Source organism: Protobothrops mucrosquamatus, unplaced genomic scaffold, assembly GCF_001527695.2.
Source record: "Protobothrops mucrosquamatus isolate PMUCROS unplaced genomic scaffold, P.Mucros_1.0 scaffold1910, whole genome shotgun sequence".
In the NCBI taxonomy this organism is placed as follows: Eukaryota; Metazoa; Chordata; class Lepidosauria; order Squamata; family Viperidae; genus Protobothrops; species Protobothrops mucrosquamatus.
In genome coordinates this window covers 4,974-31,959 of record NW_015388034.1, presented here as the reverse complement: position 1 = coordinate 31,959, position 26,986 = coordinate 4,974, and the positions used below count along the sequence as shown (strand labels likewise).

The window sequence follows — 26,986 nt, the reverse complement described above, 5'->3', positions numbered from 1 at the left end:
TAGGATGGACCCGTCCTAAGTGATTAGACTGAAAAGTAGGGGCAAACAACATAATGTAATCATAGGTGATAGGATGAAAACAAATCTTGTCTTGTAAGCTTTATACAGATTTTAAGAAAATTTGCTTCTAGCAATATTATATGTTCATAAACTGAATCATAGCAGAGTTTACAATAATTTCTATGGCATTTTTGTCCACGTGTCTTGAAAAAATGTATGGCTAATATTGGAAAAACTCTTCGGTACTGCCATAATTAAAAATGAAAGCTATGGCTCCTTGCATTAGTCCCACTTCAAAAAGCACCATGAATCCATCTTTGGGCTGACTGTCCTCTTATATGTTGGTCACTTTCTTGATCCAAGGTACAAATTTGCTGACCTTTGTGTAAACACCAGGGGAATCTTTTTGCCCACACCCATATCCCCAGGAAGTAATCCCTAGAATTACCCATTGTGTATTTGGTCTTTGACACACTAATGGTCCTCCACTGTCCCCTTGACAGCTGTCTACCCGGTTGTCTTCAGATAGGTTTCCAGCACAGAGCATCCGATTAGTAAATTTCTTTCCATAACGAGATTTACATACTTTTCTTGGTAGAAGAGGCACAGTTCCCTGGAGTAACATCCTTGAGTATGACCTTCCTGGAAGAATAATTAATATTCATGCAACTCATTACAGAGAACAATAAGATAGAAAAACATTCATTGCAAGGTTAGGATTATAACTTTATGGGATATGGCTTTTAATTATTGTTCATAATGCTTTTTTTTTTAACAAAGTTCATTTTGTTGTGAGCTATCTTGGACTCCTGCTTTTTTAAACAACACATTCTGATTGAAAAGTTTGTTTTTGTAATAACAAAACTTACTTGTTTAAAATACTTTATCCCACTTTTTTAACGTTAAAAAGCCTTTAAAAAACCTAACAAAGATAATTAAAAATAAATTTTAGAACGGGATCTACATTTCAAACAATTTTAAAATGTGTAAAATAATATATTTAAAACATCAATCTCTCAAGAAAACAAGAATCAATTTGTAGCTAAACTAAATAAGGCCAGGAATTAAAGGGGGTGTTTTTGGAAGCACCAACATGTGTTGGGTGGAGATGTGTCACTTATAAGAAAAATACATATAAAAATCATAATAAATGGAAAAACATAAATGTATAAAATGTGTCTGCGTATATGCATGTGTGTATGTATGTGTGTATGTATGTGTGTATCTGTCTGTCTGTCTGTCTGTCTATATCTATCTATCTGTCTGTCTGTCTGTCTGTCTGTCTGTCTATATCTATCTATCTATCTATCTATCTATCTCTATCTATCTATCTATCTATCTATCTATCATGTGTAAAAACAAGGTCTATATAAAAAGTAGCAGATACTATTTATTCTTTACAAGTGGACTGCTAGAATATAAGCAATGTTGAAATAAAAAAAAAGAGAGAAGATGTAAAAAGAAAAAAGAAAAAAAATAGCCTACTGATAGAGATTAGTCTTTTGTTCTCCCCTCTTGTGGTTAATGTTGAGATAACACTTAGGTACAACAAATCAGCTTGTGGTTCCAGGGTAGAGTAGTAAACAAAAAGAGAAAAAATAAGAGCAAAGAAGGGGAAATCATTACTTTTTGTTTCACACATTCATTCACAAAATATAATCATTCAACTCACAGAAGGATTTACTGCCTTCAAACAGTAAATGCTTCCCCCCCCCACTCCTTCTTTCTCTTACTTTAGTAGTTGCTGTTTAAGGGAAAGTCACAGAGAGCATACAAATATGAATAGGGGTGACATGATAGCAGCCCTCTAATAGTTAAGGGGCTGTCAGAGAGAGGAGAGGAAGTCAAGACGTTCTCCAAAGCGCCTGAGGGCAGGACAAGAAGTAACAGATGAAAACTTATCAAGGAAAGATTCAAGCTAGAACTAAGGAGACATTTCATAGTTCCCACAGTGAGAAAAATTAACCAGTGAAATGACTTGCCTTCAGAAGTTGTGGATGTTCCATCACTGGAGGTTTTTTTTTTTAATTGAAAATTTTATAAAATTTTACAATATAAATCCCCCCCCTTCCCCTTCCCACCCTTCCACCCCCCNTAATTAAAAATAATACTAAATAAAATATTCTAACCTTTATACAACCATAATATTCCAAAATTTACTCAAAAACCAAATGATATTTTTTAGTCCCATATTTACACTCAATATAATCTATCCATCTTCTCCAAACCAAAATATATCTTTCTTGTGAGTGATCCTTCACATAAGCGGAAATCTTGGCCATTTCTGCTAAATTTGAGACTTTAAATGAGTTTTTAAAGAAGAGACTGGATAGCCATTGTCTGGATGGTATAGGGTCTCCTGTCATGTGCAGGGGGTTGGATTAGAGCAGGGCTTTTCAACCAGTGATACGGGTACATTGGCACCTGGCACATGGTACGTGACCATCCTAGAAAAGTGGTAGTGGGGGAGGGGAATGAGCTGAACCAGTGGCAGCACCGCACAAGCCTGAGCGAGAGACGGCTGGAGCTGCAGGGCTGCCAGGGCTCAGCGGAAGCGCCAGGATCAGCGCCAGGCTCCAGCTGGAGCTCGGTGCTGATCCTGGTGCTTCTGCTGAGCCCTGAAGAAGCACCAATCAGCTGGAAAGCAGCACTGATCCTGGCACTTCTGCTGAGCCCAGAAGAAGCGCCGATCAGCTGGAATGTTGCAGTCTCTCCAGGGTCTTGTGATTTACATTCAGATGCTTGGCAACTGATTCATATTTATGACGGTCACAGTGTCCTAGGGTCATGTGAAGTGACCAAAACCTGCTGCAACCACCCAGCAGACGGGGAGAATAAAAACCAAACACCCCCCACCCCACCCCCGCTGCCAATCCTCAACAGAAATGCTCACAACAATGGAAACCTCGGACAGGAGGAAGAGCGCCGCCGGGTGGGCAGGCAGGTGTCTTGCTCGGCTGTGGCTTGGGGGGCACTTTTTTCAGTGCCATTGTAACTTCGAACAGTCACTAAGCAAACTGTTGTAAGTCGAGGACTACCTGTACTTTATCACTTTTTTCCTTTTTTGGTCATCAAGTTTTTGACACCTTGCTAGGCGACTGGTGGTACTCGGATGTTGCCATATCCTAAAAGTGGTACAATGGGTGAAAAGGTTGAAAAGCCCTGGACTAGAAGAACCCCAAGCTTCCTTCAAACCCCATTATTCTATGTTCTATGTTCTAAATATTCCTCCTTAACATCCAATTACTGGAAAGACACGCTGAGGAAGAGCAAGGCTAGGGCTTGTAGGCTCCAACTGGTGGGTATCGCCCTTTCATTTTGCCAGGTGTACTTTCACAAAATATCCCCCATAGTAGGTATTTCTAGTCTAATGAAGAGAAGGACTAGGGGCGATACAATAGGAGACATGGTGGCGCAGTGGTTAGAATATAGAATTGCAGGCTTCCTCTGCCTATAGCCAGGAGTTCAATCCTGACCGGCTCGGGGTTGATTTCAACCTTCCATTTTTCCAAGATCGGTAAAATGAGGACCCAGATTATTGGGGGAAATATGCTGACATTTGTAAATCGCTCAGGAAAGCACCATGGAGCCATATATAAGTCTAAGTGCTACCATTATTACTATGGTAGCAATCTTCCAGTCTCCTGCTCAGCGTGGGTTGGACTAAAAGCCCTTCAAGGTCCCTTCCAACTCTGTGATTCTGTGATTCTGAGTTGATGGCAAATGTAGTACAACACACCTGGAGATCATCAGAGTAACAGTTGGAAGGGACCTTAGAGGTCTTCCAGTCCGACCCCTTGCTCAAACAGGAGACCCTGTACCGTTTCAGACAAATGGCTGTCCAATCTCTTCTTAAAAATCTCCAATGATGGAGCACCCACAACTTCTGAAGGCAGGCTGTTCCACTGGTTCATTGTTCTCACTGTCAGGAAGTTTCTCTTAGTTCTAGGTTGCTTCTCTCCTTGATTAGTTTCCATCCGTTGCTTCTTGTCTTGCCTTCTGTTGCTTTGGCAGGCCTAGAAGATTGATCTGTCATATTTTCTTGTTTGAAATAAAACTACATCACTATCTAAACTAGGAGTGTTTCTGAGTATAGTAGTGGGCCTTTTATTTATAATGGGACTTATTTGTTTGTTTTTATTTATTTTAAACCAGCCATCTCCCTCACTTGATTTCCTATTGGCATTCTTTTTAGAAACTCAACTGGGTGTAAAATATATACGCTCGTCTATCATATAAATCAGAACTGTACGATACATCATCATGTCACATTTCACGCCTATCCTTTCTACCAATGAAGTCTTCAACGGGTTTACAGGCTCACACCGCGGCGGTTATTAATTAGGGAAGCTTCTTTAAATTGAAATGTTTTATACGTAACTGACCTGGTTGCATTTCTCTCCATTTTAAAAGCAATGCATTTTAATTTCAAGTTAATTGGACAAAAACGCCACCGTTTTTGTTTTCTACTGATTATTTATGGTGTACTTGAAACTCTCATTCTGTACGAGGCGGTAAACGCCCTCAAAGTTTATCCAAGGTTGCAAATAGGGAGGAGGACAAACCTCTCTATTTATCCTTCGTTGTCCCATGTGGAAGTTATGAGGCAGCCCACCACTCACCTGTATCTCCCCAGCCTGATATGATGCAAGACTTTCGGTCCACTGCAGCTTTCTGCCTCCCAACAGGGAGGCAGACTGGAGAGATATGGTGGCTGAAGGAGAGACAGTTGCCCTCTTTGCCCCACATCCTGACCAGAGCAATGTCATTATCATTACTGCTCGACCGATAATTTCTATGAAGGAGGATCTTCTCCACCGGCAACTCTCTCTCTGATTCATCTCTCACGCCAGTATGGTGGTCTCCCACCCGCAGAAGATAGCGACGAACGTCTAGTCCAAACCTGCCCACGAGAGAGTCACGAGCCAGTTAGTTTTCACTGAAGATGCTTCACCTCATGGAGGCCTCTTTCTTTCAACTAGAAAGGAGTTTTCGTAAGGGGCGTTGAGTCAATTAAAACATCTCATCTGCCATCCTACACTCATGGATGGATGCTGGCTATACCTCACCTTTTGAAGCAATGTGCTGCTGTCACCGCCCAACAACTGCTGATAAGTGTCGCACCGCACAGCAAACGAGCATCTTTATGAATCCCCTTCAGACGCAAGGAGACCTGCCATGGCCAGCTTCCCCTGAAAGAGAAAAGCAATGACTATGGAGAGTCTCAGTCATCCAGGTCACGATTGTCCCAGAGGTGCTTTTTCAAGAGGCAACTGGACTTTCTTTTTTATTTTATTTTATTGATTTTCTTTTACATACATATGTTAATTTTTCAACCAACGAGCTGTCTGGGTTGAACATTGCTAATACAGATTCAATTCCTAATCCTTCATTCTTTCCTCTAGCCCAGGGCTTTTCAACCTTGTCACCCACTGTACCACTTTTAGGATGTGGCACTATCCGAGTACCACCCAGAAAAAAAAAAAAGGAAAAAAGTGATAAAGTACAGGTAGTCCTCGACTTACAACAGTTCGCTTAGTGACTGTTTGAAGTTACAATGGCACTGAAAAAAGTGCCCCCCAAGCCACAACCGAGCAAGACACCTGCCTGCCCGCCCGGCCGCGCTCTTCCTCCTGTCTGAGGTTTTCATTGTTGTGAGCATTTCTGTTGAGAATTGGCAGCGGGGGTGGGGTGGGGGGTGTTTGGTTTTTATCCCCCCCCCTGTCTGCTGGGTGGTTGCAACAGGTTTTGGTCATTTCACATGACCCTGGGACACTGTGACCATCATAAATATGAATCAGTTGCCAAGCACCTGAATGTAAATCACAAGACCCTGGAGAGGCTGCAACATTCCAGCTGATCGGCGCTTCTTCTGGGCTCAGCAGAAGCGCCAGGACCAGCGCCGAGCTTCAGCTGGATCCTGGCACTGATCCTGGCGCTTCCGCTGAGCCCTGACAGCCTCGAAGAAGCACCGATCAGCTGGAAAGCGGCACTGATCCTGGCGCTTCCGCTTAGCCCTGACAGCCCTGCAGCTCCAGCCATCTCTCACTCAGGCTTGTGCGGTGCTGCCACCGGTTCAGCTCATTCCCTTCCCCCGCTACCACTTTTCTAGGAAGGTCGCGTACCACCTGCCAGGTGCCAATGTACCACAGGTGGTACCCGTACCACTGGTTGAAAAGCCCTGCTATAGAACATTTTTATATAAGTTTTCTTTATATGAAGCTGACATTATTAATTTGTAATTTCTCTCCCATAGCTTTTGACGCTTTTCTAGTTCTATATTGTAACCAAAGTTTTTCGCCCATCTTATCACTGTTTCTTTAACTTGTTCACTTTCCATTTCCAAAATTAACAAAAAAAATGTACTTTGTTTTTCTTTGAAGATGTTTCACTTCTGATCCAAGAAGCTTCTTCGGCTCTGACTGGATAGTGGGGAAGTGGAAGGATTTATATTTGTAGTCCATCTATGTCAAAATTGAACGGCCCTCTCTCAACAGAGGGGGAGAGATATGACATCATCTATCTCCAGTCTACAACATAGTCCTTTTAGCAGTTCCAAAAAGGCTCCACACCCATTTGCACCACTCAGGTAACCCTTGAGGACACAGATAAAACTCCAAGTGGCCTCAACGACTCTAAAAGAATACAAATGACCAGCTTTCTGCAAGGAATATAAATCCTTCCATTCCCCACCATCCAGTCAGAGCTGAAGAAGCTTCTTGGATGTTAAATAAATATTTGAAGGCTGCTAGAAGTAAACAGGTGAAAATGAGTTGATAAGGGTTCTATGATAGTAAGCAAGCAGGCTACCTGGAGGATTTGTTTCCACCAATTATTCTTCTTTTGCGGTGTTGAGTCAAACGAAGACCACACAGGCCAATATTGGAAGCTGCCAAGAAAGCCAAAATGATTAATGCTCAATTTTTTTTAGCCACAATGCTGGTGAAAGAATCCCACCTTGGATTTGATGCAGCCTTTGGTCAATTGTTGCCCTTAGAAATGATGGGAAAATGGTACTAGCATACAGTCTTCCTTAACTCTATTTTCCTTAGCACCATTACAGTGCTAAGAGATTAAAAGTGGAAATAGCAACATTACTATTTCTTTGAAAGGAAGAAAATCTTCACTATAGGATTCCACAAAGGAAGAGCAGGAAAAAAAGGAACAGATAAAGCAGATGTGATGTCCAGTTTTCTCAGTTTTCAGCCAAGAATTATCAACTTAAGCTAAAAACAATCTTTCCTTTCCAAATAAATGCATTTTCAGTTGTTGTTGTTAGTTGCGAAGTCGTGTCCGACCCATCGCGACCCCATGGACAACGTTCCTCCAGGCCTTCTTGTCCTCTACCATCTTCTGGAGTCCATTTAAGCTCACGCCTGCTGCTTCAGTGACTCCATCCAGCCACCTCATTCTCTGTCGTCCCTTTCTATTGCCCTCAATCTTTCCCAGAATTTTCAGTATATACTGTATGTACAAATGTCTATGTAAATATCTCTGCTTGCCAGATGCCACATTCTAAATAAGGCATGCAAATCTCTTTCTCTCTCTTTATAACAAATAAGGTGCTGCATTTGTAAAGCATTCTGGAAGTGGTTTAATTTCTCCAGAACTCCACATAAACATGTCCCTTTAAAGAGTAGATCCCTGGACAGAGGTTTTTCTTCCAGTAGATCCACAGTAGAAACATTGAAGGATTTAATTGAAACAGAACAGGCTTTACATTATACTCTTTCATATATCCCACATTTTAATAAAAAGATTCTTAATTTTAAAGGGTAAAGTTAGAATGGTGACCAGATTAGATATAGTTGTCTAGTTATATCAGCTGGTTATTGTCATCCAGCCTAGTACTCTTTCTTCAGACTGGTCTAATACTTCAGAGGTTGGTCAAAAACATTTCCAGACTTTTTTCTGAGATCTGAACAGAACAGAACAGAATAACAGAGTTGGAAGGGACCTTGGAGGTCTTCTAGTCCAACCCCCTGCTCAGGTAGGAGACCCTATACCAGTGGTGGCGAACCTTTTAGAGACCGAGTGCCCAAACTGCAACCCAAAACCCACTTATTTATCGCAAAGTGCCTGGGCCGTGTCAGCATTGTGGGGCCCTCGAGTGGGGCGTGGCCTGTCCTGAAACCCACTGAATTCTGAAGTTCAACAACACTGGAAACATGGATGTTGCATTTTCTTGACAGAGAATAATCCCATGGCCAGGTAACTTCCATGCTTGACAAAAAAATAGGAGTTGGGGCCCACAGAAGCTGCAGATCAAAGCCAAAGCGATATGGAGAGGGTCTTCTTCAATAATTCCTTTACATATTGCTTTCCTACCCTAATTGCCCCTTTATATGCCTGTTAGCTTGTTAGTTGCAGCAACCCAATATGAATTTATGGAAACCCAGTTTTATGCCCAAGAAGGCGAGGCGAAGAGACTTACCGTCGTTCCTTATAAATTGGCTCCCCTTTCCCATGTAGTCACACATCACACGTGCACTTTTCTTCTGCCAGCAGTTGTGTTGACCACTTTGATGGATGGTGCACTCTCCCAAGGTGTGCTCAGTTCCAGAACATTCCACAGTGCCCAGGTGGATGGGTACTTGCCATGTCTCTGAATAAGGCCTATAGACGGTTACTGCCGTACCACTGGAAGGAGAGACTTGCTTAAATTAACCAGGAAGTCATTACAGGCTAGCAGCATGTATAAAACCAGACAAGATTTTATTTCAAGTCTGGAACAAAGATCATGTACCAGAGGTTCTGCTGATCTGTTCTGGATAAGCCACAATTTGGCAGAACTGAAACCCAAAAGGCTTTGCTTGCTTTTTGATTTCAGACTACAAAAGCCCCAACCTGCATAGAACAAAGGAAGAGATGAGTTTTGGGGTTTGGACCTAACAGGACTGTTAAATTCAAGGCAAGTGAGAGATCTGCCAAAAGAACAAATTTTTCTCCTCCTGGGGTGTGGTAGACACCTGCCTTTTCCTCATATGCAAAAGCCATGCCTGGGGAAAGACACCAATTACATCTGAGCCAGCCTGGCACAAGGCACAAGGCACAGTACACCGGGCTTGAAGCCTCTCCTTCCCAACAAGACTTTATCAGCCCCCCCACACACCTCCAAAAGTTGGAAATCCCTGTGCAAACAAAGAAAATAGCATCTTTATAAACCTTCAGGTAGTCTGATCACCTTTTGTTAAGGAAAGAGAGAGCAAATTGCAATATACACACACAGTCCACTTTAAGGTTACATTCCTATAGCTGCTGTTCAAAAAGGAACTCAAGTAAAAATATGGAACTACGGTCAGACAGAATAGCAACCAAGATACACACAACTGTACTTGCACATTAAATCAAATCTCGATGCAATTTCTGCACAAAAAAAAAGGGCAAGGATAATTTCCAGCCCTTTAAATAGTTCCACCATCTGCCCTAATACCTACATATATAACCTGGCAACAACTCTCATTTGCCATCAGATTGAGAGCTATACTTGCCTGTTCTCAATTAGAGTGAAGCCTGACGAGGGCCACATTATAAAACTAGGCGGGACAGGAGCCATGGTGTGTGGGACAGGTGAGGGTTTTAAGGTACGGAATAGGTGTTCTAGGCACCTATTTTTGCCTCTCAATGCTCCCAAAACGCCAACATTTTTTCCAAAATGGAACTTCATTCTTGCCAAACCATTCTAAAGACATAAAGTTGGTATAGAGGGCCACAGAAGATGGACTTTGTAATACTTGAAAAATGGCTTTTACTGGCATATTATGGGATGTTTTTATTCTTGTCAGGTAACTGGATAGATGACCATTTCTAAACCCATCAGCTTTTGCTTTGAAGGTCTTTGTTGTGCTAACTATAAACGTAAATGTAAGCCATTTTTCCTGGTTTTCCCTTTTCATAGTGTGGTAAGTCACACCCCCCCCCCCCGAGAAGGAAATATCAAAAGGGCAAGAAAATATATTTTCTCAAAGGATCTTGAAGAGGCAGGAAAGCATGCCCAGGTTTCTTAATAGCCCCAGGTCTCTCTTCCCCAAGCAGGAACCAGCTCTATAGAGATGCAGATGTAAATCCAGGGAGCTAGGAGATTAAGAGGACAAAGACCTAAAATCTACATACCCCATCCAAACTCTAAGAGTCATCAGCCCCAGGGAAGCAGGATATGACCCTTTGGACATAATAAGGTTGACCCATCACCATCAAAATACCAGAAAGGCACACTCAGACTCAGGTCAAAGTTCATGCCACAGGAACAACTCCAAACAAAAAACTCCAGAGGGTATAAAAACCTACTCCCTACATATGTTCAGCCCTTTTTTTCTCTCCTCTTTTTCTGACTCCCCTCTTCAATAAACTACAACCTCCTTCCCAAAGCAGTTACCATGTTTATTCCCAGCTTGGATGAGCCACAATGAAGACCTTTCTTCCAACAATAGGAAGACCCCACTTTATCAGCGTATTCTAATACATTGCTTTTAAATGATCTTCTGACTTGGTTGCTTAGTGGAAAAGGTAAGCCAAGGCAGAACCTAGGACCAGATCTGGCCATCATTACTCAGAAATTGACTTCACATAAATCCACTTTTTCCTCAAGAGAATCTTGCTGTCCAGTTACCTGTAGCCCAGCTGCCTGCAAACCACAGCTGCAGCTCTCTCTGTCCAGCCTTCAGCACAAATTCTGCCCCACTCTCCGTTCAGAAGAATCTCTACGTGGCCTTCATTGGCGTGGTCCCCATCCGCCAGCCGCACCAGAAGCCCTGTAAGTTAAAGCCGTACTTCAAGAGACCCAGAAGAAAGAGCTAATATTGAAGTAAGCTGATGAATAACTTGGAAATAATGTAATCTAGAGAGGCAACAAGACTCGGTTAACACTGCCAGGGTGGAGAGGGCCAAGACAAGATAGCCATTCTGTGATACACCACAATTTAGAAGGGAGACAAGAACTGGGACAACTTAACCAACAAGGTTGTTGTTCTTATTGATGGTGGTGAAGGGGGGGAGAGAATGTGAGGCTGCTGGAGAAGGAAAAACATCTGGAAGTTACTCTGAAGTACTAATTCCTTCCCGCTTACAGTAGTTTTTTAAAGGGATTAACACATTTTAAAGGCCAAAAATATATTGGAAAGGAGGACAAAATCCTTTGACTCGCTTACCACCATTTTCTGTCATGTCCAAACTGCATGCAAGTCTTCCATCTGCCCCAGAGGTGTATAAACGGGGACATATGCTTACATATCTAATTTTTGCAGCATATATATATGGACGAATAGAGAACTCCCATTAACTTGCTTTTATGCTCTGATGATGTCGGCAGTGCTATCCAACGAAAGCTCAGTACTTATATTAAACAGCTTTTAGTTTGATATTATCCTGGTGTTCAAATCTATTTATTTTTATTGCATGGCTTTACCCAGGATTCGCATTTTTAACATAATTAGAAACATATATATATACTAGCTGTACCCAGCCACGCGTTGCTGTGGCTCAGTCTGGTAAAAGCGTGTGTTGCTTTTACGTCCAACAGATGGCGCTGTTTTTCAAAAAAAGCATGTTTTTACCTGTCACAGGTATGACATCTATATAATATAGGTATATAAAAACACGCGCGTATTCGAATGCAACATTGCGTCAAAATTTCAAAGCAATCAGTGAAGAACTTTCGGAGATTTAAGATTTTGAACAAACGAACATTTACATTTTTATTTATAGATAGATAGATTTGAAACAAGCGAGGGGAATTTTGCCAGTTACCATCTTACCTTGCCATGGGCCAGGGTTGGAAAAGTTGCCTGAAACGACAGACAGGAAGAGACAGAAAATTCAAAGTTCTTTGCCTATTGAATATTAAAATTAAACTCCATCCCTCCATTTTGTTCTGAGGTCAGACAAAAATAAACAAATCTGCAGAACACCCGTTATCACCACTAAAGACAAAAACATCAGTGGCAACGAATAATAATTTTGGGGTGTGCCCTTTCAGCTCCCTACCAGTTTTATCTTCAGTGATCTTGTTGCTAACCAGGGAACAGCGAATTCCCACATCTTCTTCATGTGAGCAGTCATGTTGGCCCCAGTTACTGTGGGGACAGTCCATCAGATATGACTCCGTGCCTGTGCAAGCCATATCATCCAGCAAGATGAAACCTTGGCCTGGCGCAAATTCACCCTTTGATGCCAGCCTGGCAGGACCACTGAAGAAAGAAAGCATAAAATAGTCTAATCACTCTAATCAACAAGGACTCTCTATTCTTTGGGAAGAAGTGCATGAACCCAATTTAAAGAAGAAACATATTTGTAAAGCAAAGGTGCTGCTTTGCGTGAGTTCATTCTCAAAACATCAGAAAGGTGTTGCTCAGGCTTCACAGCTTTAAGATGTGTGGACTTCGATTCCCAAATTCCCTAGCCAGCCTAATGGCTGGAGGATTCTGGGAGTCGAAGTCTACACGTCTTAAAATTGCCAGGGTTGTAGAACACTGCATTAGAAGATGTTACAAAAAAAATCCTTCAAACACGTACTGTATATATGAGCTGGTAGAATAACATTATAATAGAATATCAGAGTTGGAAGGGACATCGGAGGGCTTTTAGTCCAACCCCTGGCTCGCACGTACAGGCAATATAATAGTTATAAACAGTGTTTTATTTTTAATTCATTTTAATAAACCAGTGGAACTTCTAAGTCAGTGATGGCGAACCTTTTAGAGACCGAGTGCCCAAAAACTGCCCCTGCCCCCGCTCCACCCCCTGCCCCACCCCTACCCCGCCTGCCCACAGGGACACTCACCACCTCCAGGGCCTGCCACAGATTGCCCAGGCAGCCCAGCAGCACCATGGCGGCCATGCCCTCTGTCCACGTCCCACAGCATCAACTGTGCGCAATGGGGCATGAGGGCAGAGTCTTGTCTATGCTGCCTGGCTACCATGTCCTTGGCTGCGCTGCTCCGCGTGGGCCACTCTGGTGAGGAGGGGGTCACGGGAGGAGGCAAGGCTGGGGCAACGGCACGTGTGCCCACAGAGAGGGCTCCGAGTGCCGCCTCTGGCACCCGTGCCACAGGTTCGCCACCACTGTTCTAGGTGGAACTGCTTGAACTAAATATAACGGAATCGTTTATTTATTTAATTTTCTGCCTTTATTGTTTTTATAAATAACTCAAAGGGGTGGACATCCCTAATACTCTTCCCTCCTCCTATTTTCTCTACAAGAACAACAACCCTGCAGAGTGATTAATCCAAGTCACCCAGCCAGCTTTCATCCCTAAGGTAGGACTCGAACTCACAATCTCCTGATTTCTAGCTTGGGACTTTCGTCACTAGGCCAAACTGGGTCTCTTTTAACGTTCCTCCTTTAATACTCTCATTTCTCCTTTTTTCCCAATCTTTTCCTCTTTTTTCTAACACTGGGAAGCACAGACTTCTGCTTTTACTGTATACGCATTAAGCAGAGACAGTGATGTGCAGAACACTTTGGCACAATTCAGATATTGCATCCTGTTACAGTCAAGATATTTGTGACCGTTGAAACCGGAGGCACAGTTGAAATTGATTTGCAAACAGTGACACTTTGGCAATTGACAATAGACTCTACTTACTTACCTGAAGCCCAATTGTCTGCAAGCAACCTGAGCATTGATTCCTGTCTTCCAGCCATCATCACAAACACATCCCCATCCTCCATTGTGGTAGATCTCTATCCTTCCTTCACTTGGACGGAGGCCTCCTACCAATCGGATTGTTCCTTCTGCTATGTTGCAAGAGATGGAAACAAATTTTTTTTAGCAAGAAATCCTAAAACTTTCCTTCTATACCAGGGGTAGGCAATCTTGGCTCTTTTATGACTCATGGACTTCAACTCCCAGAATTCCTGAGCTAGCAGGGCTCAGCTTGGAAACCTCTCCCTTTCCCCTCAGCGTGGCTGGCTCAGGAATTCTGGGAGTTGAAGTCCACGAGTCATAAAAGAGCCAAGGTGGCCTACCCCTGGTCCATACCATTTTCAGAAAAGGAGGTCATAAAGGCAGCCTTCAAACCAGCTATATATTTGGCAGAGTAGTTACCTACAAAGGAGTCACAAATAACCCCAGCATCTTCAACATGGTCACAGTTGTGTTTCCCCCAATCACTCTTCTTGCACTGGTCTAGTGAAAGCTCATTGCCTGAGCATTCAACTTCATCCAGCAGGATTGGGCCCAAGCCCTTCCCGAAGTGAGCCCAAGACACAGCTCTTGAGATTCCACTGGGAGGAAGAGAAAAACACACGGCATAAGAACGGATGAACAGGAGAGAAAACACTGCTTTGAACAAGATGTAAGAGATCATAGTCTTGCCCTCTTAAGCGTCCTCATTCAAAGAAGTTACCTGAGATCCAGGTATCTGCAAACCACCTCAGCATCCTTGTCATCCCACTGATCATCACAGATGGTGCCCCAGTAGCCATCGTGGTAAACTTCCACTCGGCCCTCAAAGTTTTTTTTGCCTCCTACCAGACGAAGTGGAGATCCTATAGCTGCTTATCAAAAAGAACAAGAATAATCAAGGAACACAATCCTGAATAATCCCAATGATGACACAAAATAGAACCATTCGGCTACTACCATAAATCTTTTTCTTGACAACATAAATTGTATTTCTTTGAATATATACCAATTTGATCTACCGTCAACATTTTAGGGGATAGGAGGGTACAACAACTATAATAATAGTAATAATAATAATGTTGGAAGGGACCTTGGAGGTCATCTAGTCCAACCCCCTGCTCAGGCAGGAAACCCTATACAATTTCAGACAAATGGCTGTCCAGTCTCTTCTTAAAAACTTCCAGTGTTGGAGCATCCACCTCTTCTGGAGGCGGGTTGTTCCCCTGGTTAATTGTTCTACCTGTCAGGAAGTTTCTCCTTAGTTCCAGGTTGCTTCTCTCCTTGATTAGTTTCCATCCGTTGCTTCTTGTCCTGCCTTCAGGCGCTTTGGAGAATAGCTTGACTCCCTCTTCTTTGTGGCAGCCCCTGAGATACTGGAACACTGCTATCATGTCCCCCCTCGTCCTTCTCTTCATTAAACTAGACATACCCAATTCCAGCAACCGTTCCTTATATACTCATATATTCTTCATCAGGTCAATGTGCTCATTCCTTCTGAGTAGCACACCATTACTAAACAATTATTTTATTTACCTAAATTACCTAGATTCTGTACAGTGTTCTGTACAAACACCTTATTCACCTAAACAAAATGGCGGAAGATTCTGAGTGAAAAATGAGTGTTTGCATAGTCTGGAATTGCTTATCAGCAATTAAACATCTAGAATACATCATGCTGTATGTCTCATGTACAATTTCCTCAGCTTTCTTGGAAGCTATCAACTTTTGGACCGGAGCTCCTACGAAAAGTTTCAAAACTTGTTTACTAGTTTTTTATTTTATTTTATCCTGTTAATGGTTTTTTTATTTATGATTTTATTGAAAGCTGCCCAGAGATGCTTTAGATAACGAGATAGATGGCATATAAATTTAATAAACAAATGAACAAATAAATAAAGCTTGTCTTGAATATGTTACACCCTATGATTTTTTTGATCCGAAATATACCATGGTGAGATCCAGAACGGTACACAAAATGATCATGGAAGCGTGAAAACTGTGCTGTTTTTCCAGTGACAGCAAGCAAAGATGGTATTGTTCTTCAGACAGGCAGATTCCTTTCTTTCATTGCTTTGTTCATCACAGCGCTTTATGATCAGGATCAATGTGCAGGAGCAGGCAGGCACGGTCAAGGTGGTGGGTGTATCCCTATTATGAAGCCCTGCCCCCCTTACATGCATTGTGACTTGCATCAAAGGGGAAGGGGCTTTGATCAACTTATCTCAGATGCCAACTTCACCTATCTCCCTCACAAATGCCTGTAGAGCAGTACAGAGATAATAATAATAATCATAATAATAATAATAGTAAAGTTGGAAGGGACCTTGAAGGTCATCTAGTCCAACCCTCTGCTCAGGCAGGAAACCCTATACCATTTCGGACAAATGGCTGTCCAGTCTCTTCTTAAAAACTTCCAGTGTTGGAGCATTCACCACTTCTGGAGGCAGGTTGTTCCACTGGTTAATTGTTCTCACTGTCGGGAAGTTTCTCCTTAGTTCTAGATTGCTTCTCTCCTTGATTAGTTTCCACCCGTTGCTTCTTGTCCTGCCTCCAGGCGCTTTGGAGAATAGCTTGACTCCCTCTTCTTTGTGGCAGCCCCTGAGATATTGGAACACTGCTATCATGTCCCCCCTCGTCCTTCTCTTTGTTAAACTAGACATACCCAGTTCCAGCAACCATTCCTTATATGTTTTAGCCTCCAGTCCCCTAATCATCTTTGTTGCTCTTCTCTGTACTCTTTCTAAAGTCTCAACATCTTTTTTACATCGTGGTGACCAAAACTGGATGCAGTATTCCAAGTGTGGCCTTACTAAGGCCTTGTAAAGTGGTATTAACACTTCACGTGATCCTGGAGAAGACAGGTGGCAACCATTAGTAAAATGCAAGCTTAGTCTTGGATAACAAAGTGTGAAAAGAAATCCAAGCTTGCATTCTCACCATCTGTCATCAACCAATTAATAATACAATATAATATTCTTATTTTCTGATAATTTCCAAATATCTTAAATTTAGTAACCAAAATTTCTCTTATTTCAACATTTAACACTTCCTCTCTTCTTCTCTTAATATCTACTATCTCATAATTCAAATGATAAGACGTGTATCCTGAGCGTTAGATCTAGTGATGAATTGCGATAAAGGGAATTGGGATTATTTAAAACTTGGAAATTATACATACCAAACGTTAAATGTAAATATTAATGAGAAATTAAAAATTGGGAAAAAATTAATCAGGACATTGATTGTCTAAAAAGATTGAATGTTAAAACAACTAGGATATGTATAAACAAAAATGATTGATAAATGTAAGAAAGTTATTTTTATTTAATCGATATAATAAGAATTGCATTAATTCAAATATGAGACAGTAAATACCAAAGGGAAAAGAGAGGAAATATTGAATGTAATAATTTGAGATCTGTACGAAAGATATTTGTATGTTATTGAATTATTGATCAACTCAGCCGCCACGTTGCTTTTCAAATATTTAAATGTGAAATTAGAAAATAAATAAAACTTTTTCAAAAAAACAAACAAACCCCAAGCTTGCTTTGCTTTGATTCCCTTTTAGAATCCTTGAAGAATCTTCTCAAAGGGTTGACAATGCCCCTTTACCAAACAACGTTATTTTGTAGTTTTGCTTTGATGCAGCAAAATTTCCAGGATTATTGGCTTTCTGCTTTGCTAAAAGAAACGGAATAGGAATATTATCCATGTATTTATCCTCAAATTTACCTTGAGGTGAGCCACAAGTGGCCCCAGCAGTTCCCTGGATACAAGCTCTGAATATTTCCTGGTAACTGCACTGGGACAGCATCTTCTCATCACCACGACAGTTTGCAGATTGAAAATGGAAGGGTAACAGCTCCGGACTGGAAGGACTCTGTCTTAGGGCTGTGCCAGTTTCACTATTCAAAAGCAGAAAGTGCAGTGACTCCACAGACAATAATAGGCTATGTTAAGATACAGCTTTCTTCCATATATATATATGACTGCTTTATGCCTTTAAGAGCTTCTTAAGCACGCTATGTGCACATGCCTCACTGCAACCGTTTTTAAACTGTTATGTAAATTTATGCACATAATCCCCCCCTTCTCATTTAGCCCTTTGCTCTGATGATGTTAACAGGTTGTTAAGGAAAGCTCAGCAATTAATAAAAAAAAGTCTTTTATCTTACATCCCAGAGCTCTTTGTTTTTATCTGATTATATATATATATCTTGAGTGTTTTGATGCACCCTGTCGGCTTAAATATGGGAGGAAGAAATCTTCCTCAGGTTCGAATCTCAGAAGGGTATGTCTGGCTGATGAGAGCTAATTAGCTCGAAATAGCTATTCCAGTCTCCCTTAATTCTTTGTTGGCAATCCAAAATTTTATATCTTGGCTACGTTTCGATGAGGTCCCACTCGTCATCTTACTCTCAATCTTACACGGGAAAAGACCCGAATATGCCAAGACCTGCATACCTGTACCCGTGAAAATCTACGAAAACAAATATATATATAAAATTGACTTCTACTATTTTTTTTAGTTTCTCAATTTTCAAGAAAGTTCATTTCTCTTGAGAAAAACAAAGGTGGCCCAGTCCAATGACATGTTCCTTACCTGTGCCCCAGTTGTTGGCATACCACACTGGCATCCAGGTTGGTCCACTCATCATCACAGATCATCCCCCACAGCCCATTGTAGTACACTTCCACCCTGCCACTTTCCGTCAGTCGCACCGAATCTGTCAGAGCAAAGAGACCAAAGGAATCAGGTGAACAGAATGTGCAAAAAGGTTGCATAATGTCCTTCCCAAAGGACTCAGGCCTCTTTCTTCAGCTGCCATGGAGTAGGGAGGAAATTCCACCGGGCTTGGGAGGATACAGGTTTATCACAGATTTTTATCAATGTTTTTTCTGCCATATGAGAAAAGGAACGTCCACTGACTGCTGCAAAGGAAAATGATTGCTAGTTTCTTGTTTTCTATCAGTAATAAATCACAACTTGAGAATTCTTCATAAGACCAAAGTCTTCTCTGTACTTGGCTTTTCCATGTTTATTTATTATATTTGTATCCGATGTCATTCAACCTTTTTGATGAATGAAATGAAAAGGTTGCACCGGAAAGAGAGTGGTTGTCAGGTCCACAATGCTGGTGTCCCGCCATTCTGTTGGAGGGGGGAGGAAGGTTTCTGCCATTCTTTGCATGTTTTCGCTTTTGCTGTAACCGCTTGGGAATTAGGGAGGGGGCTTCTCTTCGAAGTTGAAGTTGAAACTCAAGTCCTTTGGCCACCTAATGAGAAGGAAGGACTCACTGGAGAAGAGCCTAATGCTGGGAAAGATTGAGGGCAATAGAAGAAGGGGGCGACAGAGAATGAGGGGGCTGGATGGAGTCACTGAACCAGTAGGCGTGAGCTTAAAGGGGCTCCAGAAGATGGTAGAGGACAGGAAGGCCTGGAAGAACGTTGTCCGTGGGCTCACGATGGGTCGGACACAACTTTGCAACTAACAACATTGTCTTCAAAGAAGATAGAGACTCCTTCCCAGCCGGTTCCAGCCTGGTTCCCTGCCCTGAGAGTGACTTGTTATCTACCTAGCATCTCAGCATTGTCTTAACATCCCTACAGCATCACATTGTCTGCCGGTGGACTGGTTAGGGGGGTTGGTTTTGGGGAAAATGAAAGAATTGCTTTACTCTTTGTGTGAGATGTTCAGATTCCACCAGACTTTTCTGCAACTGCTTTCTCTCAGTAAAAGTTCTTTTGATTAACCTCAGTGGAATCAAGAATTTTATCTTCCTGAGGGACCAGCTGGGGCAGGTCCTTACATTAAGCGGAATCTGCAAACTCGGTCAACCCAGAGAGGCACCTAGCCCTACTGTGGGGACCTCGCAAGCAATGTCAGCTCAAGGCAGTGATCAGGAGGAAACTGAATGCTGGGGGGAAGCCTCCACAAGGGCTCCCCAAGTTGGACCTCTCTGACTCAGATGGTCCATTGGCACTGGCGAGAAAGGTGACCAGGAGGGGAGAGTCAAAGAAGTGACCTTCATCCAGGGCAGTTGAGACAGCCGATGACGTGAATGGCAAGCAGAGATGGAAAAGCAATAGGCGTGAGCTTAAATGGACTCCGGAAGATAGTAGAGGACAGGAAGGCCTGGAGGAACGTTGTCCATGGGGTCGCGATGGGTCGGACACGACTTCGCAACTAACAACAACAACAACATTTTTTTTCTCTTTAAGCCCTCCTTTTACAGTCATTAACGCCACCCCAACTTTCGCCTGTGATGCTTACCCTGGCTACAATCACAGTTTGCCCAGCCAGTTGCTCCTGAAGTGAGTTGGTAGAAGCACCAAGGGGTGGGTCCCCCATCTGGATTCCTGCAGTAGTTGTGGTTTCCTAGTCCCCGATTTGGATACTGCTGGATGTAATCAGGGAAATCTGACCAGTTTAAGCAAACTGACCCAGATACTGTTGTGGTGAGGCTTCCATTATAGTATCCAGAAGGCTCCATGTCACAGAGAGCAAATGCTGAAAGCGGAAGAGAATGTTCATGTTTAGTTTGATTATCAGCTTGCATTAGCATCTGTAATGGAAAGTTATTTATTATCCTTTGTTTTCCTCTGAAAGTAGTGCGGAACCAGAAAACAGCCATCTTTTTTGTGATACGATTTTAGTAGGCAAAGCAGAGGAACCTGCAGTCTTTCTCTCTCTCCTGCCTCCCTCCCTTCTTCTGGTTAAACCTGATCTGGAAGACTAAAAGCAACAAGGTCTTTGCAAATGACTCACCCTGGCATGGAAAAGCCATGACAGGATATTGCTGCAGAATTGTCATTTAGGATATGTTGCATTTTGTCACTGGACAAGTGCATGTATTTCTAAGACATTAGGCACTATGGACTGTTAAATTCCTTGATCTGAATACTTTATATAAATGGGTGTTTATTTTATATGAAGAGGGGTCAGTGGAGACCAGTGAGGTTTGGCAAGTTTCTAGTAATCATTTAGCATGCTTTCCTCAACACCCTAATTGGTAAAAGAGGAGGAGGATGAGGATGAAGGAGGAATGATACATTGACGTCAGTTTGGTCTTTGAGTTAAAATAGATACCTCATTCTAGCTTCATATTTGCTTTGAAGACTCAATTGGAAATTTCAGGATGCTGAATTTTGGTCTCAATACAAGACTGTCTTGGTCACATCATACATCACACAAAACCCAGACATGTTGATGACACAATTATAGAGCCACTTAATGGAAAATGATCTTCAATGATATAGAAATAATATATTTATTTGTTAGTAATAGAAACTTCATCACTTAGATTCTTACCTGCATTCTGCAATTGATTCTGATCGGGCTGGGATCCTAAGACAGACTGAGGTTGGGTAAGGCAGAAGAAAGAACAAAAACAAACAGATTATTTTTTTACATAAAAATTGAGTGGATGACCAAAATTTCTCTTAAAAGAGCCCTTTTTATGTAGCACAGAGGATGTAGAGTTTCTGACTCTATAAATCCCACTACGGCTCAAGCTTCACCTTATCGAAGGGTTTGGCTGAGACTCAGCTGGGATCCTGAACACCAAGTACAATTCTTGTATTGACGTAACTGATGTGTTAACCCCTCCTTGAGCTGTTTTTGAGGCAATTTACAAGAGTGAGTTGCTGTCCAAAATATGTGTTTGAACACTTAGAGCAGGGGTAGGCAACCTTGGCTCTTTTATGACTCGTGGACTTCAACTCCCAGAATTCCTGAGCCAGCCATGCGGAGGGGAAAGGGAGGGGTTTCCAAGCTGAGCCATGCTGGCTCAGGAATTCTGGGAGTTGAAGTCCACAAGTTTTAAAGTTGCCAAGGTTGAGGACCCCTGATATAGGGCAGGGGTGGGGAACCTTGGCTCTTTTATGACTTGTGGACTTCAACTCCCAGAATTCCTGAGCCAGACATGCTGAGGGGAAAGGGAGAGGTTTCCAAGCTGAGCCATGCTGGCTCAGGAATTCTGGGAGTTGAAGTCCACGAGTCATAAAAGAGCCAAAGCTGCCTACCCTGACCTAGAGCTTGTATAAAAGCCTCCAGGGGAGAGAGAGAGAGAGAGAGAGAGAGCCACTGGAACAGGAAATGCATCACAGGAACAATAAAGATCAATCATAGAGTAGCAATGTGACACAGGAAACAAATACAATAGAGATGAATGATAGAGCTGCATATAAGACAGTGGTGGTGAACCTATGGCATGGGTGCCAGAAGCGGCACTCAGAGCCCTCTCTGTGGGCACGTGTGCCGTCGCCCCTGTCCTAGACCTTCAGCTGGGTTTTATAAAACCTTTTCGCTTTAGGCCTCCGCCGCTGTGTGCAAAAAAAAAAAAAAAAGGTTCAATCAGTCAATTTCAACTTCTCGCGGGAAAAAAAAAGATCTTGTAAAGTTGGAATTGATTGATTGAACTTTTTAGTCCCACCCAGTCTGCCGTTACCACCGCAGCCACGCCCACCCAATGGGCCACACCTAGCCAATGGGCCACACCCACCCGGCACCCGACGATGCATAAGTGGGTTTTGGGTTGCAGTTTGGGCACTTGGTCTCTAAAAGGTTCGCCATCACTGATATAAGATAAACATAACACTTGTAACATCTTCTCTTTTTCAGGTGAACCAAACGACATTGTGAAATTTTGGATGAGAGCTTCCTATAGGTTAAGTCTGTTGGGCGGTTGCGACCATCTGCTACTACGGGTGAAGATTGGCCCTCTTTGTACTAAGAGTTTCTTCGACCTCGCTGAGATTGCTGGGCTCTTCTCACTACTCACCGGGACATTCTGCGTTGGACTGCTGTCAGGTATGCCGGCTCGTTCAGGACTGTCATTAGCATTGGTCTATGGCAGGGGTAGGCCACCTTGGCTCTTTTATGACTCGTGGACTTCAACTCCCAGAATTCCTGAGCCAGCCATGCTGAGGGGGAGGAAGAGGTTTCCAAGCTGAGCCATGCCGGCTCAGGAATTCTGGGAGTTGAAGTCCACGAGTCATAAAAGAGCCAAGGTTGCCTACCCCTGGTCTATGGCATCAATACTGTGCATTCCCTATTGCCAGTGTGTAAGTGTGGCTGGGTAATACCAGGTGAGTCTGGCCTGTCCATTGGATATGGAGAGTCAGGCTGTGAGCCAGGTTGCTCAGCCACACACAGATCCACACAATTGTGATGATAAAGGGTTCCATCAACGTCCACTAGATAGGAGCGTGGTGCCATCTGTTGGAAACAGATACCCATTTTCCATCGACCTGTTCAATCTCCAGGCAGCGGTTTCATACGGATTCATTCCCCAATATTAAATTCTGGCAAATCTCTGGCTGATTTGTCATATCTTGGTGGTTTCAGCAGACAAGCCAGGAAGAAGTTCAATTTCCCCAAAGTCTGAATAATGATCAACTAATATCAGGTACTCTTTTCTTGCATAGTTGAACAAATCTGTACTGACGATCTCCCAAGGACGTGAAGGTATCTCATGTGACACCATGGTTTCCTTTTGTGGCAAATGTGCATATACATTGCAAGTGGGACAATTGCTAACAAAGTCTTTGATTTCACCTTGCATGTTAGGCCAGTAAAGAGTATCACGAGCTTGTCTATAGCAGAGCTTTTCAACCAGTGGTACGGGTACCACCTGTGGTACATTGGCACCTGGCAGGTGGTACGCGACCATCCTAGAAAAGTGGTAGCGGAGGAGGGGAATGAGCTGAACCGGTGGCAGCACCGCACAAGCCTGAACGAGAGACGGCTGGAGCTGCAGGGCTGTCAGGGCTCAGCGGAAGTGCCAGGATCAGCACCGGGCTCCAGCTGGAGCTTGGCGCTGATTCTGGTGCTTCTGCTGAGCCCTGAAGAAGCGCCAATCAGCTGGAATGTTGCAGTATCTCCAGGGTCTTGTGATTTACATTCAGATGCTTGGCAACTGATTCATATTTATGACGGTCACAGTGTCCCAGGGTCATGTGAAGTGACCAAAACCTGCTGCAACCACCCAGCAGACGGGGAGAATAAAAACCAAATCCCACCCCACCCCCGCCGCCAATCCTCAACAGAAATGCTCAGAGCAATGAAAACCTCGGACAGGAGGAAGAGCGCTGCTGGGTGGGCAGGCAGGTGTCTTGCTCGGCTGTGGCTTGGGGGGGCACTTTTTTCAGTGCCCTTGTAACTTCAAACAGTCACTAAGCGAACTGTTGTAAATCGAGGACTACCTCTACTTTATCACTTTTTTCCTTTTTTTTTTTTTTTGGTCATCAAGTTTTTGATACCTTGCTAGGCGACTGGTGGTACTCGGATATTGCCATATCCTAAAAGTGGTACCATGAGTGAAAAGGTTGAAAAGCCCTGGTCTGTAGCATGCCTCACCCCCAAAGTGGCTTGAGTGTATGTGCAATAACATCTCTGCTCTCACAGACGTTGGCACTATGACTCTTGGACCCTTGTACGAGATATCATCTTGTATGCTGATCTCCCCTCTGAAGAACCAATCCAAAATGGATTACTCACATTCAAACAAAGAAAGGACAAAAGAAAGATAAAAGTAAGGATGTTGGTGTCATCTGGACACTCCGTGAAATTGCTCTAAACAAACAAGCATGCATGCTGCATGTTAAAAGGTCCGTCTGGAAGCAGCTGAAGAGGTGGAAAGGGATTTATGACTTGGCTGGAAGGCCCCTCTGATCTTGCTTTCTTAAGAACCTATAGTCAGTGTTTGGAAATCTTCATAACATATTTTTAAATAAAAAGTGTGACTCTTGTAGGCTCTTTCTCATCAAAGGGATTAAGCAGCAGGAAAATGTAGATAAAAGAATACTGAATTTTGCAGATTAAGTGTCTGTAAATATATGGAGGCAGACAAGATTATAAGGACTCATTCTTAGCCTTTTCTTTTAACAGATCACTAAGCTGTCATCACAAGTATTTTTGAGAACCAGCAACATGTGAAAGGGATCAGGAAGATGGTATCTGTGAGCAAGATGCATCTGCAAACTAACTACTTTGACATGGGTCAAAATCTCAAAGAAACATCAAATTATTCGTTTTTGTTGCTGCTAGATATCTTGTGAGTCTTTGAGAACGAATGCCAAAGTCCCACTTCAAGCACAAGACCAGCTGGGTGACCTGGGCCATCTCTCTAGGAAGAAGGCAAGCACAAATTACTGCCAAAAGTGTGCTCAAGAAAACTGTAGGGATAGTTGAAGAAGTTACCCAGAATCAAGATAGACTCAAAGGTGTAAAATGGCGGAAATAAGATCAGAAATCAACTTAGACATATTGGAAATGACCAGGCTGAGCCTGAGGGTGGGGTCAAATGCGTCATCAGTTTGGAGTTGCTCCGCTCCCACAAGAGTCCAGACCCTCTTGAATTCATTGACTCTTATCCCAGCATCAATTTGCCTTGACTGTTAGTAGATCAGATTCTTCTGCTACCTTCCATAGTTAGCATGAAATAAACTTGAAGTGGCTTGAACTCTGAACTTGTGCCTGACAAGACCAATCTTTCTCAATGCCAGACATCATAATCCCAATTATATCTACTACAGCACTCCCAACTGATGGCCATTTGGCAAAAGCCATTGTCAAACCAATCTCACCATTATTGTAATAGATTCTTCCTGATGTCTAGCTCAAATCTCCTTCCTTTTAATTTAGACCCACTACTTGTCTTCTCTTCTGGAATAACAAAGTCAACCTGACATTTCCCATCTTCTTTCCTAGAATCTCATGAAGTCTATCCAAGGCTTTGTAGGTATGTTAAGATATTAAAATCTGCACTTTTTGCCAGCACTACACTCACTGCCCACAGGTGGGTACTATTGTGGAACGGTGATCCCATACAGGAAAATATTGGGTGATTGCTTTACTGTAACTATTAGCATAGACGTAATAATGCATGGTTGCTTGCCACATTCGTGTGCTTTCACTATCAGTAAATAAAAGTAAACTCTGGCTATTGAACCATTTAAAAAATCTGTACAACATGGAGGTACAGTAGGTAGAGATCTCCTAAAAAGTGGTCAAATGTAGAAAGTCATTTCTCTTTATAGAAGAAGAAAGATGATTAATAAACCACACTATTCTCATGATGAATGCTTAATGCTGACATTTGTTGTACACAGTTGCAGTATTAATATATCTGGACAAAATAACAAAAATAGATCAGAAAACGAATACAGTACATTTGCTAGTTCTCCTTCAACAAAAAATACAGAATTATTTCAATTAGGCTTTGGGTTAGTGATCAGATTCTCAAGAACAGTACATTGCAGGATAAAGGAGTGTGCGCTAATGGCTAAATGGCTAAATAGGATCTTTGTCCAAAGATAGCTTCCAAGACAAGTGGGGAAACAATATGCAAAGATGGCTTAATTACCTACATTTTTATTCCTCTTCCAGCCTCTTCCTGTCAACAGGCTGACGTCTATGTACCTGACAGTATGTTTAATTTTATCTTCACAAGAGCCTATGAAATAGGGTCAGTTAAGAGAAGATGAATGACCCAAAGCCACCTGCTAAACTATAGTCAGTTGGGGGCTTAAATTTGCATTTTCTTGTCCAAGCCCAACACTTTGACCAATGTTTACACTCTACTGGCTATGTTAGTTAGTTAGACCAAACAAGCAAAGAAAAGGCTTTTTTTGGAAATTGGGGACATAGAATTTTGCTCATTTTCTTTTGGAATACATTGCAACATCTTTGCAATTAACTCTAAGTGAGCCACTGCAGTCATAGAGATTGTGCTTCGCATTTAGATTTGATAGTGAAGTTTCCATGCCTTGAAATCCCATTAAAGAAATGAATGTCTTACAGCACTTAAAAGTTATTAAAAATTAAAAGTTATATAAAGTTATCAAATGCTGGTAGTTGCTACCAAGAAGGTAAAAAGTTTTAAGTCCTTGGAAGACTCTGGTCTTTAAAACGTCACAAAACCTTTTATTATTTTTGACGCAGCAAATTCCTGTAATATTTTTATCTTTACTAATTCCAAGGCAGGCGGGTGTGAGCAATGCTTTCAGCTGAACTCAAGTCTTGCAATCTCTTAAGTTTGGAACTTTAAGCACTCTCACACTTTTTCACTGGAGTTTTATTTCAGTAAATCGTCCTCAGTTTATTGCGATTATTGTGGCAGGTTATTTTCAATGCCCGCCGGCGGCATCTGCCCTTTGCTTGACCTGCAGGGATCTCTGCTCATTGACTGCATCACTGACTTAATGGGAAGATGGGCAAAAGGACAGGGATATTCAATGACACCTGCAGCCTTAGGATGGGGGAAGGGGGAAAATTATTTTAAACTTAGAAATGCCTTTGTAATTCTATTTCTCCGGCATATCTCATGCGGATGCATTTAATCATCTGAATCAAG

General features: G+C 42.4%; 1 protein-coding gene across 1 annotated transcript; it reads right to left on the bottom strand.

The window, feature by feature from the left end:
• Positions 1–291: 291 nt before the first annotated feature.
• Positions 292–25,518, bottom strand: LOC107294324 (neurotrypsin-like). Its single transcript, XM_029285592.1, has 14 exons — positions 25,488–25,518; positions 19,903–20,139; positions 18,232–18,355; positions 17,361–17,533; positions 14,347–14,494; positions 14,046–14,224; positions 13,588–13,732; positions 11,983–12,185; positions 10,610–10,751; positions 8,435–8,640; positions 6,811–6,889; positions 5,070–5,192; positions 4,623–4,903; positions 292–642 (listed from the first exon to the last, which is right to left on the bottom strand). Exons 1-14 carry the CDS (start codon positions 25,516–25,518, stop codon positions 335–337), a joined length of 2,379 nt encoding a protein of 792 aa, XP_029141425.1. The 3' UTR covers positions 292–334.
• Between the last annotated feature and the right edge of the window lie 1,468 nt (positions 25,519–26,986).